The sequence below is a fragment of the Durio zibethinus genome, chromosome 24 (genome assembly GCF_047325235.1).
Source record: "Durio zibethinus cultivar Kanyao isolate XHJ-2024 chromosome 24, ASM4732523v1, whole genome shotgun sequence".
In the NCBI taxonomy this organism is placed as follows: domain Eukaryota; kingdom Viridiplantae; phylum Streptophyta; class Magnoliopsida; order Malvales; family Malvaceae; genus Durio; species Durio zibethinus.
The window spans coordinates 16,388,999-16,403,029 of NC_143185.1; the positions used below are offsets into that span (position 1 = coordinate 16,388,999).

Genomic DNA, 14,031 nt, shown 5'->3' on the forward strand with positions numbered 1-14,031 from the left:
TTGCTGTCAATTAGGTTTTGTTGGGAGTAATTCAAAAGTAAAATCTTGATTGTACTGAACCATTGTAAGAGAGTGAATTCTTATGATCGTTGGAAAAGAATTTAAGTATAAACAAAGCTTGAAAAAACCCTTAATTGTATTAAAAATGATAAATTATTGTTATTTTCATATGATCTAGCCCCATTGAATTATTCGTTCAGCAAATGAGTGTTACAGTCACTTGCATTCTAATACCTTTATTTATAAATGGCAAATCTCCAACCATTATATATCACAAACCCAATCCACTCATTTCTGACTTTATATACATAAAATTCAAAGGCTTTTTTTTTCCTCAGGAATTATAATTAATTAAGGCGCATGTGTTTTATCATTCTTTATTCTATTTCTTTCAATCAATTTTGATTGTAGTTTTTCTTTTTCAAATGAATTTGGTGTCACTAAAAATGAATTGCTTAACATAGAAAGAAAATCGAGGCTTGGTACATTGCAACAGTGACAGAAATCTTCCCAATAAAGAAATTTATGTCAAATAAAATTTGTAACCCCCTGCTGCCAATACAAACAAATTAATGTTGTGTAACATTGCAATTCAAACCTTTTTCTGCAAGTGCAAAAACCAAGCCAGGGGTTAGCAAATCAAAATTGCAGAAAGAAAAATGATTTACCATAAATCTATGTTGAAACTCATTGTTGTGCTGGTGGGTGGTTGGGTGTTTTGGAATGTGTTAAAGCATTTGTGAGTCAATGAATTGATGAATGGTCTGCATCTTTGGAGAGTTGGTATCAACGGAATTACAGCAGAAACACTGATGAGAACCAAGCATCACCCATCGAGGTCAAGTTCATGATTCTACATTATTTCTGCAGTATCTTATTTCATAACCTAATCCGAAGAAATTGGAAGGAAAGAAGAAAAACAACTGCAGTCTGTGATGGGTCCTAAAAATTATCATTGCTCAAAATATTATATCAAGGTCTTCCAAGTTCAAGTTTTCCGCCAATGTAAAGCCATCCCATTCCATGGAGCCATCCTCCTGGTTTCCTGCAGTTTTTGGTGTGTCATTTGCCATTGCAGCCTGTGTAAAAAGTTATGTTTAGATTCCATATGAAAGGCTTTAAGTAAAATTAATGGTTTATATTGGCTTTAGGCTTGTGATTGTGCCAAGTGATCGGCTATTAAAAGAAGCTGTGGAAACTTTTGAATTTGTAAGTAAACTGTAGATATATAATCCATTTAACTCCGTTCTCACCTCATCCAAAAGGCTACTGAGAAAGATCGAGTCTGTTGGGGACTCTGGAGGTGGATTCTCTTGAGTAGAGCCTGCCGGATGTTTCTCATTTGTGTCACAGTAGCCAATGGTGTTGTTACCATAATTGGTGCTGCTGTTGTCAATGTTGCTGTTGCTATTACCACCACTGATGCCGTTGTTTGTATTGTCACCATCTCTATGGGTGGGGGTGGTGATGGATCCAATATTATTGGTGAAGAATGGTTCAGAGGAAACCCTGAAGAGACAATTGTAGAGGAATTCGATCAAATGAACTACCTCTCAGAGTGGATATTTTGATGGCATACCTCTCAGTGTTCAAAGGAGGTGGAACATCCAAATTCTGAGTAGTTGTATAACCATGGCTGCATAACAAGTTCACTTCATTTGGATCGACTTGAAGCTGAGACATGGGTGGCAGTGACGGATCATTCTGAGTATTGGAACTGTTCTGCTATCAAAATATACAATATTTTCCGGATAAGTAGATTGGACCCTTGAGAAGAATTCAAATTTAAAATGATTCATGTAGAAATCGAACACTTGACATAATAATGGCAAGAATTTGGTGGTGGATTTTCTTTTTCTCCAAAAGGTTCATCATTTACAAGCCTTCCCTGGAGTAAGAATGTCTAAAGCATGAAACTTCGGCATGAACTTATTCAGGAATTTATTAAGTTACAGAGTTTTGATAGATGATCTGAAAAATACAAATGCTTTACATGGACTCAGAACATAACAATCTAGAATGCCATGACATACCACAGATGTGCTGCCTAAAACTCGAGGCTGCTGGGCCTGGAGTTGAACATTAGGTGTCATGCTGTTTCCCATCAAAGATTGATCCTACAATTCATTGGTAGATCAGTGATAAGGGAATGACTGAAATGAGAAGTATAATTTAATTGATGAACTTACAATTACCTGACTTTTTCACAGAAAGTGATAAATTAGGAGTTCATGTTGCCATTACATACCAGAAATGAGTCACCTAAAACTCCTGGTTGTTGATTAAGAATACCAGGTGTTATGTGATCCTCTCTCATCAGCTGCTGCTATAAATTTCAAAACATTTACTTGTAGTTAGTAAAAGGTAATCTCTACAGTGTTTACTTCTTGACATGAACTAGTAATTGATTAGGGTGCCATCACATACCACAGATGAGCTTCCTAGCATTCCCAGCTGCTGATCCACGATACCAGGCATTATTGGTTGGTACTGTGATTTCAGTTTTGTAGCAATTAGCAGTTGTAGATAGATTAAGGGTTTAATTTATGTTATGATGATCTTAAAAATTGGTTTTTTAGGCACTCATTAATCCTTTCTAACTGTTGCTTTTTCAGTAGACTCCCAGCAATATAGGGTGCCATAACGTACCAGATTTGAGGTTCCTAAAGCTCCCAGTGTCTGATAGGGAACAAAAGGTATAGGAGGATTCCCCATGATTGGTTGATGCTAGAATTTGATAACATTTGTAGAAATTATAAATTAGTCAGATGGAGAAGTAAGTTAAAGACTGTAAAATCTTCCACTTAGTTTACTCACCATGGATGAGTTTCTAAATACCCCTAACTGCAAATTTTGAATACTAGGAGCAGTCTGATCCCAATAAAAAGCTCGAGACTACAAAATTTCCATAAAATCAGGTGGAAATTAGAGGTTTAGCACTTATATGAGGGGTTAACTTCAAATTCACAGCGTGAAAAAGATACCTGGAATGGAGGGTAAGTAGGTGGGATTTGAATTTGGTGAGTAAAAGTAGAGTATCCAGGATGGTAAGTGGCAGGGAAACCATCAGCCAAAGGGTTGAATGCAAAGCTGCTAGATGCACCAGGTACTCCGACTGATATCCCTCTAGGTTGATGTAGAGGGTGTAGTAGACCATTATGAACCCTGGAACTTCAAAGATTTATGCTTGATTGGTGTTAATGCTTGAAGAACCCTGCAACTTCAATTTTGAATATATGGTAACAGTCATTGATCAATTTTGATGATGTGGTTATATGATTAACCTGTAGGGCCAAGTCCTAGGATCATGTTGCATTAGAAATGGACTACTTGAACTTAGGTTTTGCCTTGCTCGGTTCAGCATTTGATTCCCAGTAAAGCTGTATGCAAATGGTATTTGTCCTTGTGGTCTCTGCATCACCATTTGAATCAATCCCTCGGATCTCAATGTTACGCATTGTAAAAACATAAACAAAAAAATTATATATATTTAACTAATTACAGCTTGCTTGCTGTCTTCAATAATCCATACCTTTACCCTTATTTGCCCGACTGATGGATACGCCTCATTAAGCCTTCTCTGCTAATTGAAAGCATAACAAACATGGGCAGTTTCTAATTACTTTCTAACATATACAAAGTCTGTAGATTAATTAGAACTCACTTTCCTATCCTTGATTTCTTCTAGAGTATTTTTCAGGTTTTTCTCACACCACAAGATTTGAGCAAGTGAAGCATCCTCCTCATTCTCCACCTCATAGTCCCTTCAAGAATGGTAAAGCCAAATAATATGAATAATAAAAAAAAAGACGAGTAATAATGGAATACTAAAATATAGAAATGAAGACTATGGAGAGGTTTGCCGTGGTAGAGTTACTTGAGATTGGTCTGCAAGATTTCCGTCTCTTCTGTAACTTTCTTGACTTGTATTTCCAGATTCTGATAAAGAAAAATTTTGATAGTAGCCAAGGCTAAGATTATCAAAACATAATCTAAGTTGATGAAATGAAACTTCAAATTTATAAGAGATTCAGTACAAGAACTTGTATATTTACTTTGATTCTGCAAGCAGTCGATCAGCCAGGGTTGTGTGCACCAGATGAAGAATGTATTAATCCAAGCACAGTGAAATTATTATTAGAATATAATCACTTAATATATGTAAGCAATATTATACAGTTAATTACCCATAAAATTTATATATATATATATTTCTATTTGTTGTGTGATTTTTCAAATCTTTAAAAGAAAATTAAATAATAAAACGAAATAAAATTTATTAGAGAAAGTAATTAACAAATAATATTTTTTGAAACATATTAATAAAGTTATGTTCATATAGTAATAACAAATAATAACAATAAACAACAATATAATATGTTATACAATATTTTGTTATTTATTAAAATTAATTATAATTTTTAATTCTTCAAAAAATTATATGCTTTTAGATTGGAGAAAAAACATTTTTTACTTTTTTTTTATTTTCAAAATAATAAAAATAAAGGAGAGTTCATTGCCCCTATGAGTCATAAAATTTGAGTTGCATTATATTTTAGTTCCCACAATTTGAAAAGTCATATATTAATCTTGATAACTCATTGTCAATTCAATGGTTAAGTACCAACTATCATGTGTCTCACCGGTAACGTAAGATGACGTGTACTTATTAAGGAAAAGTTGAGCTACTATTTCTAAAAAAAAAAATGAAAAAAACAAAAGCCATGATATCTAGAATTAAAATGAAAATGTGTAACTGCACGAATTTTCAACCGCTTAATTATATCAAATTAATGCTATGGTGTGATAGGGAAAAAAAACCTAAAAAGAGATTGAAAATAAACAAACTGATTATCGAGATGAAGCAGCTTGTTTTCATCTTCCTTGATGTAGTCCAGCTGCTTCAGCTTCTGTAATTTCCACTGCATGCATTTCATAATATTCTCTCACTAATATATAAAACTCATAAATTAAATCAAAATTAATTAAACTCTTACAACAACTATACAAAAGTAATTAAAAACAGAAATAAAAATTAACAAAAACAGAAAAAAATTTACCTCGAGACACCTTGCATGTCTGCAGTTTCACCATCAAATTTTGAAATATACCCATCAAACCATTCCGAGTAATTAGAAGATAAAAATTATAAAACTAAACAGAGAGCAAAAAAAATGGTAATTGTAAATATATTTCATACTGATATCTTTTATCTGGTGGTAGGTTGACATAACGTTCAAGCACATCTTCAATCCTATTAAGATGACCCACGCGCAAAAATTAAAATAAAATTAAGCAATAGTTCAAGTTAAATAAGTAATGAACTTTGTTAAAATCTATGACCTTTCCTGGTTGCAAAATTTGCTAACCCTGCCAGAGGGGGAGAAGGCGACGAGTGCAACATCAACGTCGCAGAAAACAGAGATTTCATTAGCTTTTCTAATGAGGCTGCTTCTACGTTTAGCGAATGTCACCTGATATCTTGTTACCTCCTCTATCTTTCTCATTTGTGGATTTTCCGTGAGGAGAAAAAGAGAAGAAAATTTGCAAAATTGAGAAGCTAAGGCACTGACGTTTTTCTGAACCTATAATTTTACTGTATTAGTAATTGGGAACGAAACCCAGGCTGGCTGCACTCGGTGCTTGCCTAGCAAAATAAAGGCATTTTATAAGAAACAAAGGAATTGTCAGTAAAAAAAGAAAAAAAGAAAAGTTTTGGTAATTAATGACAAATTGACAATTTGCAATTATTTTCACCTTTCAAATAGTGACAAGTCAAGCCTAGAAAGGTTCAGCAAGTCAATTTATAAAGATGTGATGGGCAATTTAGGGATTTTATAAACATAATTTGTTTTTTTAATTGGTAAGTATTTATGGCTAGTGTTGTTTTATTTGTGTTTACTTTGTGTTGCTGACTTATGTCAAAATAACTCCATAACCAAAGTTTTGGTGACGAGGCAGATTCCCCTCAATAATTAATTTGAAAGATTCTAGATAAACCCTACGGCAGGGGTGAACTCATTTTTGCTTGCTGAAACTTATAACTTCTACTCCTCCGTTGTGCCTGAAATTCTGCTTTCCTCATTTGTACCCTTGAAACGACTGTGGTCATCCGTTAGTGGAAAGCTCGTGGGCAAAACATTATCGGAGAGATTTCAAGTTAGTGTTTTTGTATAAATTAGGGAGGTAGTAATAAAAATATAAAAAAATTTGTAGATGCAAGAATTTTAACCTCAAAAAGATTTTATTGTTATTATTATTATTACAATATATATATATAAACAATCCTTATATTATATAAAAAATTTTGAATATTCAAAAGAATATCTCAACAATTAAAACTAAAAATATTATAAGAATTTTAACCCCAAAAAGATTTTATCTCTTTTTGTATGGAGCAAAATCTAGTGAATCTTTACAATCTAATATATTTAAAAAAACTTAAACTAAATGCTTAAATTAAGAATCTCGACCCCAATAATTAAGTATCTAAATCAATATTAATTAAAGATGCTATTACAAGAAAACGATAAAAGTGTTAGATTATGATTTAATTGAAATATGCCATATGCGTACAAAATAATTTATTGCTAGTTAATAATCAAAATAACAAGTAAAACTCTTTCATAGTTAATTATAATGAAGTCAAAATTTTCGAAGAAGTATAAATCTTTAATTTATAAATTCAAGATAATGAAATATGGGTGTTAGAGAACTTATTTGTTTTGCAAACTTCATTTGGGATGCTTTGTTATGTACTTGCTAGCAAGAGAAAAAGAGAAATCTATTTTGAAATTCATTTTTAAATAATTTAAATTTCACTTGTCATTTTTCTACCTTTTAAGGAAATAATTTTTTAATTAAAACTGAAAGAAATTAAATTTTGATTGTTAAAATTAACATCCAACAACCACATGTAATATTTCAAATTATAATAAGGGATCGGTCAAAAAATACAGTTACTTAAGGTAAGCAATTAAATAAGTAATGAACATTGTTAAAATCCATGACATTTCCCTGTCGCAAAGTTTGCTAAACCATCGGGGGAAAAGGCGACGAGGGCAACATCAGCATCGCAGAAAACAGAGATTTCATTAGCTTTTCTAGTGAGACCACTTCTACATCCTGTTATATCTTGTTACATCCTCTATCGTTTTAGCAATGAGGAGAAGAAGAGATAAAATTTTGCAAAATTGATTAGATGTGAAGGCGCTGAATTTTTTAACTTATAACTTCACTGTGTTAGTCATTAGGAACAAAGCCCAGGCAGGCTGGCTACCTCTCGGTGCTTGCCTTGCAAAATAAAAGCATTTTATAAGCAACTAAAGATTTTTGGCACTAAAAGAAAAAGAAAAAAGTAATTAATGACAAATTGACAATTTATAATTATTTTCGCAATTCAAATGGTGACAAATCAAACCCCAGAAAGGTTCAACAAATGAATTTTTAAAGATTGCATGGGTAATTTAGGGATTTCATAAACATAATTTATTTTTTTAAATGGCAAATATTTATGGTCAGTGTTGTTTTATTTGTGTCTACTTTATTTTGCTTACTTATGTCAAAATAACTCCAGAACCAAAGCTTTGGTGACGAGGCAGATTCCTTTCAGTTAGGAATTAATTTGCAAGATTCCAGATAAGCTCGAAGGCAGAGGCAAACTTTTTTTTGCTTCCCGAAGCTAAAACATGTTCTTCTTCGTAAAGCCTGTAATTTCTGCTTTGCTCTATTGTACCTTTGAAACGGTGGTTGTCAACTTGTCATCAATGAGTGGAAAGCTGGTGCGTAAAACATTAAACGGTGAGATTTTAAGTAAACTTTTTTTATATAAAGGAGGAGGGGACATAACTTAAATATAGGAAATATATGACAGGTACAAGAATTTTAACCTTAAAAAGATTATATTGTTGTTATTATAATATATAGATATCTTAAATAAAAAATTTTAAATATGAGAAGAATATCTCAAGGATTAAATAAAAATATTCAAATTAAAAAAAATTTTTTTTATAGAATGCGAAAAATTATCTTTTTGTATATTGCAAAACTTAATGAATCTCCATGATCTATAAAATTTAAGAAAATTTAATACATATGCTTAATTAAGATCTTGGATCGCAATAATTTCGTATCTGATTAGGATGTTATTATGAAAAAAATAACAAAAGTGTTGGATTAAGATTTTATTGTAATGTTGTATGCATAAAAACTATTAAAAATTAAATTTTGATTACTAAAAATAAACATCCAACATCGGCATGTAATATTTCAAATTTGTTATTAAAAATTTGATTTCTAACCATAGCTTTCAAATTGTGATATTTTGCTTGTAACATTTTAAATGTCAATATGAAAAATTGCATCTTGTAATATTTTTGGATGTTAATTTGAAATTTTGAACATCACCGACACATAAACACATGAGATGAGAAAATTTCGTGTCCTTTGACACATGGCACAATTTGTATTAACTCATATCTTCCACACGCTGCCACATGGAAAATAATAAAATTAAGCAATACTTCAAATAATATAAGGGATTAGCCAAAAAAAAATCTATAATTTAAGGTAAGTAATTAAATAAATAATGAATATTGTTAAAATTTATGACCTTTTTCAGATGCAAATTTTGCTGACCCGGGTAGAGGGGGGAAAAGACTCACTAATTGCCGAAAAAAAAAAAAAGAACAGTTTTAATAATGAAAATTTGACACAATTTGCAGTTATTTTTACCATTCAAGTGGCGACAAATCAAGCCCAAAAAGGTTTAACAAGTAAATTCATATAGATTGCATGGGTAATTTGGAGATTTTAAAAACATAAATTGTTTTTTTAATTGGTAAATATTTATACAAGTAAATTTATATAGATTGCATGGGTAATTTGGAGATTTTAAAAACATAAAATGTTTTTTTAATTGGTAAATATTTATGGCTAGTGCTGTTTTATTTGTGTTTACTTTATGTTGCTGACTTGTGTCAAAATAACTCCATAACCAAAGTTAGCAGATTCCCCTCGGTCAGGAATTAATTTGATAGATTCTAGATAAACTCTAAGGTAAGGGTTAACCTTTTTTTTGCTTGGTCAAGCCCATAACATGTGCTTCTGTGTAATACCTGAAATTTTTGCTAAGCTCATTTGTACCTTTGAAACTTTTGTCATTCCATAGAGGAAAGCCCGTGTGTAAAACAATGAATGTTAGAATTTTTAAGTTCAAATTTTTTTATATAAAAAAATGTAACTTACAAAATAAAAATTATAGCTACTTAAATTTGAAGTTAAAAGATATATAATTATTATCAGTAAAATAATATATATTTAATTTTTATAAAATTTTATTTTATTGTAATTAGAACCATGATGGTATAAAATATTCAAATTTTGTTTAAACTTTTAATTGAATGATTTAATTTATAGAAAATACTTAATTAAATTTATTTTGATGAGTTAAATGACAAATATTTAAGAGAATTCTATTTTAAAAATTTTATCAATTAAACATTATTCATCCAATTCTAAGATTTAATGAGTATAATTATAATAAAATAAAATTTCATAACCTTAATTTAATGTAATAAAATAATGCAAGCTTATTTTTATTTTGAAGTAAAATTCGAGAGTTTATTTGAGTATTAAGTCAAAAAATAATTATTATATTATATAAGAAATTTTTTTTGATAAATACTATATAGGAAATTTTGAATATTCAAAAGAATATTTCAACAATTAGAACCAAAAATATTAAAATTAATGGTTTTATTTTCTTATAGAATGCGAAAAATTATCTCTTTTTAATATATAGCACAAAATCCAATGAATTTGTATAATCTAATATATTTAAGAAAACTTTAAATGTATGCTTAAAATAAAATCCTCGTAATAATTGAGTATCTAAATCAATATTATTGGAAATATTATTACAAGAAGAACGACAATAGTGTTAGATTTTGATTTAATTGTAATATTTCATATGCATAAAAAAATTTATTGTTTATTAATTATCAAAACGACAAATAAAATCTTTTTATAGTTAACTAGGCTTTTGGCCCGTGCTTTGCACGATTAATCTTTTAAAAATAAAAAATTAATTAAATTTAGAAAAAATAAAAAAACTAAAATAACAATCATATTAAAGAAAAAAATTTATTATTAAAGTCAAATGAAATCGTGAAACTTGTAAAAGAAATAAAAATGAAAAATTAGTAAAATTTATTTATATTCTTTTTTTAAGATTTATTTTTAAATCATTAATTTATAAAATATGTATAAATTGAAATTAACATAATAATGATTTGTGACTTTTCATCTCTCTACTATTAATTAAATTTAAGTGATTAGTATAATATGAAAATTTTTTTAAATAAGGATAATTTATATTTCTTTTTCTTTTCAAAGATTTATTTTTAAATTATTAAATAAAAAAATATGAAAACAAAAAATGAAGACAGATCTAATTAGACGTGTAAAAATAAATTTGTTAATTCATACAAATAAATTTGTTTTGTTGGTAAAATTCTAATTAGACAGATCTAATTTGTTTTAAATATATAGCACAAAATAAATTTGTTTTGTTGGTAAAATAATCAAAAGTTTAAAAAGTTAATTTATATATATTTTTATTTTAAAATCAGTAATTACTAAAATATGAAAAACATAAAATAAATAATATTCTAACATTTCATATTTTACTTTTTATTTCAATAAAATAATCAATTAAAGCCATTGATGTATAGGATAATAGATAAGATAAGATGATTATTATTTCTTTATTTTTTGGTATAAAATGATTCAATCATCCTAACTAAGGAGGAGTATTTTTAATTCATAAGATTGAACTTACATGTTCTATTGTACTCTTACAAATTACATTAATAATTTAAATTGTATAAATTTTAAGAAAAAATAATTTTGATCAATAAATATATTATCCTATCATAATCTTTACACATATTAAGCATAAGATAGGATGAAATTGTTTAATTTAATTTAATTTATAATATTATTTTATCTTATCATATTATAATCTTGTACACCAAACACGTCATAACAACTTAATAAATAATATATATATGCATCATTGACATTAATTATCATATTTATTGTTTGGAATATAATTATATATGTATAGATGGATGGATAAATATGCTAACCCTTCACATTCTATTTTTGTTAATTTATTCAAAAAAACAATTAATACTTACAAACATTGAAATTAATAATCTAACTTTTTATATTATTATTTTTATTTAAGTTAATTTATACTAAAAAAAGAAAAAAAATTTAATATTTGTATTTATTGTGTGGAAACCTAACATTACATAAAAATAAATGAAAAATAAATTATTTTTAATATATTAAATCAAATATATAATAAATTTTTTTACTTTGTCTCTTGTTTATGTTATTTCTCTCTGAAATGCATGATATCACTAAAAACTCATATTTTAAAGGATCAATAATAAGAAAAAAAATTAAAGAATTATTTTCATTAACTAAATGAAGGTGTTCTAACCAAAAATTATTTTGATAAAGAAACCTAAATAAATAAATAAACATATTTAGATAGCAATGAGCTTTATTAATTTTACATTAAACCCCTAATAATATTTTTTTTGTGTATGTATGTAACTAGAAGTGAAAAGTTATATTAATTTTCTATTATAATAAATTATCTTTCAAAACTTATGCATGTTAACCATTGTTTCAAAAGTGGAATATGATTTATCAATTTTCATTAAATCCTTAGTGTTTTTTCAAATACATACACATCTTCTAATACTTTTGGTAGCCCTTGAATTAGAGATCTTATTAACAATGTGCATGTAGCCATCAAGATCAAAAGAAGGCTAAGTTTAGCTTAAAATAAATTTTCATTTTCAATTTTGTTTTTATGTATGTTGTAAACACCATTTTATTATTATTATTATTATTATTATTATTATTATTATTATTATTATTATTATTTATTTAATTTTTCTTTCTTTCTTTTTTTTTTCTTTTTCCCATTTTCTGCGTTTGTCTTTCTCTTTTCTTCTTCTTTATTTCCTTCTTCCTTTTCCCTTCTTCTTCATCCTTATCCGGTTCAAATCTAGTGCATTAAATGCACAATTCCTAAAGTCAAAATCACCGTCGCTAGCTGCCAACGACCGACCGACAAGCCGTCAATGAATGGCAAGCGTGATTTTTCAGTTGAAAAATGAGATTCGAATCCCAGAAGATTTGAGATTTGAATCCCAACAAACTCTATAAATAGAGCTTGTTATCTATAAACGAAAGCAAAAAAAAAAAAAAAAAGATTCTGTCGAAAAAAAATTCTGCAGAAACACAAAAATAAAAGTAAAATCACAATCCCCAAGCAGGGGAACCCATGCCAGAAAAGCCACCTACAAAAAAAAATAAAGAAATCAGTCGATTCTGTCTAAAAAAAATAAAAACAAAAAAAAGACCAAAACTTTGAGCCCCGATCTATGTCGATCGGGACTGTTTCTGGTGAAAAAGAGATCGAATCCGAGAAGATCGTGTCGAAGAGAACCACCAGAAGAATTTTGACATTTTTCGACGATCGAAAACCACCGGTAACGACTGTCGGCGACCACCCAGACGACGACCGGCACGGTGGTCCGACGATCGATCGGCAAGCTCACCTCAGAGCTCTCTTCCCTTTTTTTTTTTTTGAAAATCGAAAGAATGAACGAAAAAAAAAATTTTAGTTATTTATAGAAAACGTTAAAAGCAAAACGACGTCGTTTTGAACATAGGGCCAAAACGACGCTGTTTCGACCAAGAAGGATCCGCACGTCAAACCATAACCTGACCTAAGATCCATGCACCCGACCCGACGACCCGTTTCTCCATCAACCTTTGACCGGTCTAACTGGACCGGAATCGAATCGGTACTGAACTGTTGATCCACCCAGATCGAATCGAACCGTCGAACCAAACCGCTGGACTGAACCGTCGAACCGAACCATGCGTTGATCGGACTATTGACCGGACCATTGATCGGGCCGATTCAAGTAAAAAAAATTATTATTTTTTGAATTTTTTGAATTTTTTATATATTATTTTATTAATATTTATGCATATTAAAATATTTATATTTGTTAGATTAAATGATGAAATTGTGGTTAAATTTTTTTATATAATTATGTTAATTTTTATAAACTTTAGAAACAATAATATAAAAATAAATTTAATAATAATACTAAAGTAATAAAAAATGAAAGAAAAGGAAATTTTTATCCAATGATGAGATTTAAAGGTATTCCGAGTAGTGATGCCTACGAAATCTCTAGGTGAGAAAAAATTTTTTTAAATACAACCAGTGTATTGGAGTATTTATAAAAAATTTTCAATATAATAAAAATTTTCTTTCTGTTAGTAATAAATAAAAAATTGATTAATATATTAAAAATATAAGTAATAAAAATGAGAAGAAAAGAAATTTAATCCAATGATGGGTTTCTAAAAGTATTCCGAGTAGAGATGCTTTAAGAAATCTCTAGGTGAGAAGATTTTTTTGTAAAATATTACCAGCGTATTGGAATATTTATAGAAAATCTTCAATATAATTAAATTCTTTTTTCTTCAAAATTTTAATTTTAAATAAGAATATTAATAAAATAATTAATAAAATTTTTAACAAAGGAGAATGAAATGTGTGCATAAACATGGTAACATTTTACATTGCATGCATAACATTTTTTTACGAAAAATAAATTCGAGCCTCCGAAGATGAGATTCTAAGGTATTCCTAGAAGTGATGCCTAAGAAATCTTTAGGTGAGAAAAAGTTCTTCTAATGTTACCAATGTACTGAAATATTTTAAGAATTATTTCAATAAAAAGGTTTTAATTTATTTTTCTCGAGAATAAAATTTTTTCTAATAAATAAAAAAAATCAAGGAAATTAATCTTTAAATATAAAAAATAAGACTATTTTTATCAAAATTGAAGAATAACATGTAGTTAATTAGTACCGTTTTTTTTAACGGACGCTGTGGGGGTGCTAATCTTTCCCCACATGTAATCG

At 28.7% G+C, this 14,031-nt stretch overlaps 2 protein-coding genes across 8 annotated transcripts; both read right to left on the reverse strand.

The window, feature by feature from the left end:
• Window positions 1–754: 754 nt before the first annotated feature.
• LOC149511990 (uncharacterized) lies at window positions 755–5,663 on the reverse strand. Of its 7 annotated transcripts, none has more exons than XM_089753685.1 (17): window positions 5,344–5,663; window positions 5,201–5,254; window positions 5,061–5,079; window positions 4,849–4,922; window positions 3,878–3,939; window positions 3,665–3,764; window positions 3,533–3,580; window positions 3,285–3,412; window positions 2,985–3,171; window positions 2,818–2,895; window positions 2,650–2,727; window positions 2,428–2,490; window positions 2,249–2,323; window positions 2,034–2,117; window positions 1,580–1,725; window positions 1,254–1,509; window positions 755–1,079 (listed from the first exon to the last, which is right to left on the reverse strand). In XM_089753685.1, exons 8-17 carry the CDS (start codon window positions 3,362–3,364, stop codon window positions 960–962), a joined length of 1,167 nt encoding a protein of 388 aa, XP_089609811.1. In that variant the 5' UTR covers window positions 3,365–3,412; window positions 3,533–3,580; window positions 3,665–3,764; window positions 3,878–3,939; window positions 4,849–4,922; window positions 5,061–5,079; window positions 5,201–5,254; window positions 5,344–5,663; the 3' UTR covers window positions 755–959. The 7 variants fall into 7 exon arrangements, with proteins under 7 accessions (XP_089609811.1, XP_089609813.1, XP_089609814.1 ...); XM_089753687.1 differs by having other exon boundaries at window positions 756–1,079; window positions 2,985–3,165; window positions 5,344–5,638; XM_089753688.1 differs by having other exon boundaries at window positions 812–1,079; window positions 1,580–1,722; window positions 2,249–2,326; window positions 2,985–3,165; window positions 5,344–5,638.
• On the reverse strand, window positions 3,491–5,507 carry LOC111316402 (MADS-box protein JOINTLESS-like). Its single transcript, XM_089753463.1, has 4 exons — window positions 5,370–5,507; window positions 4,849–4,922; window positions 3,665–3,764; window positions 3,491–3,580 (listed from the first exon to the last, which is right to left on the reverse strand). Exons 1-4 carry the CDS (start codon window positions 5,505–5,507, stop codon window positions 3,491–3,493), a joined length of 402 nt encoding a protein of 133 aa, XP_089609589.1.
• Window positions 5,664–14,031: the final 8,368 nt, after the last annotated feature.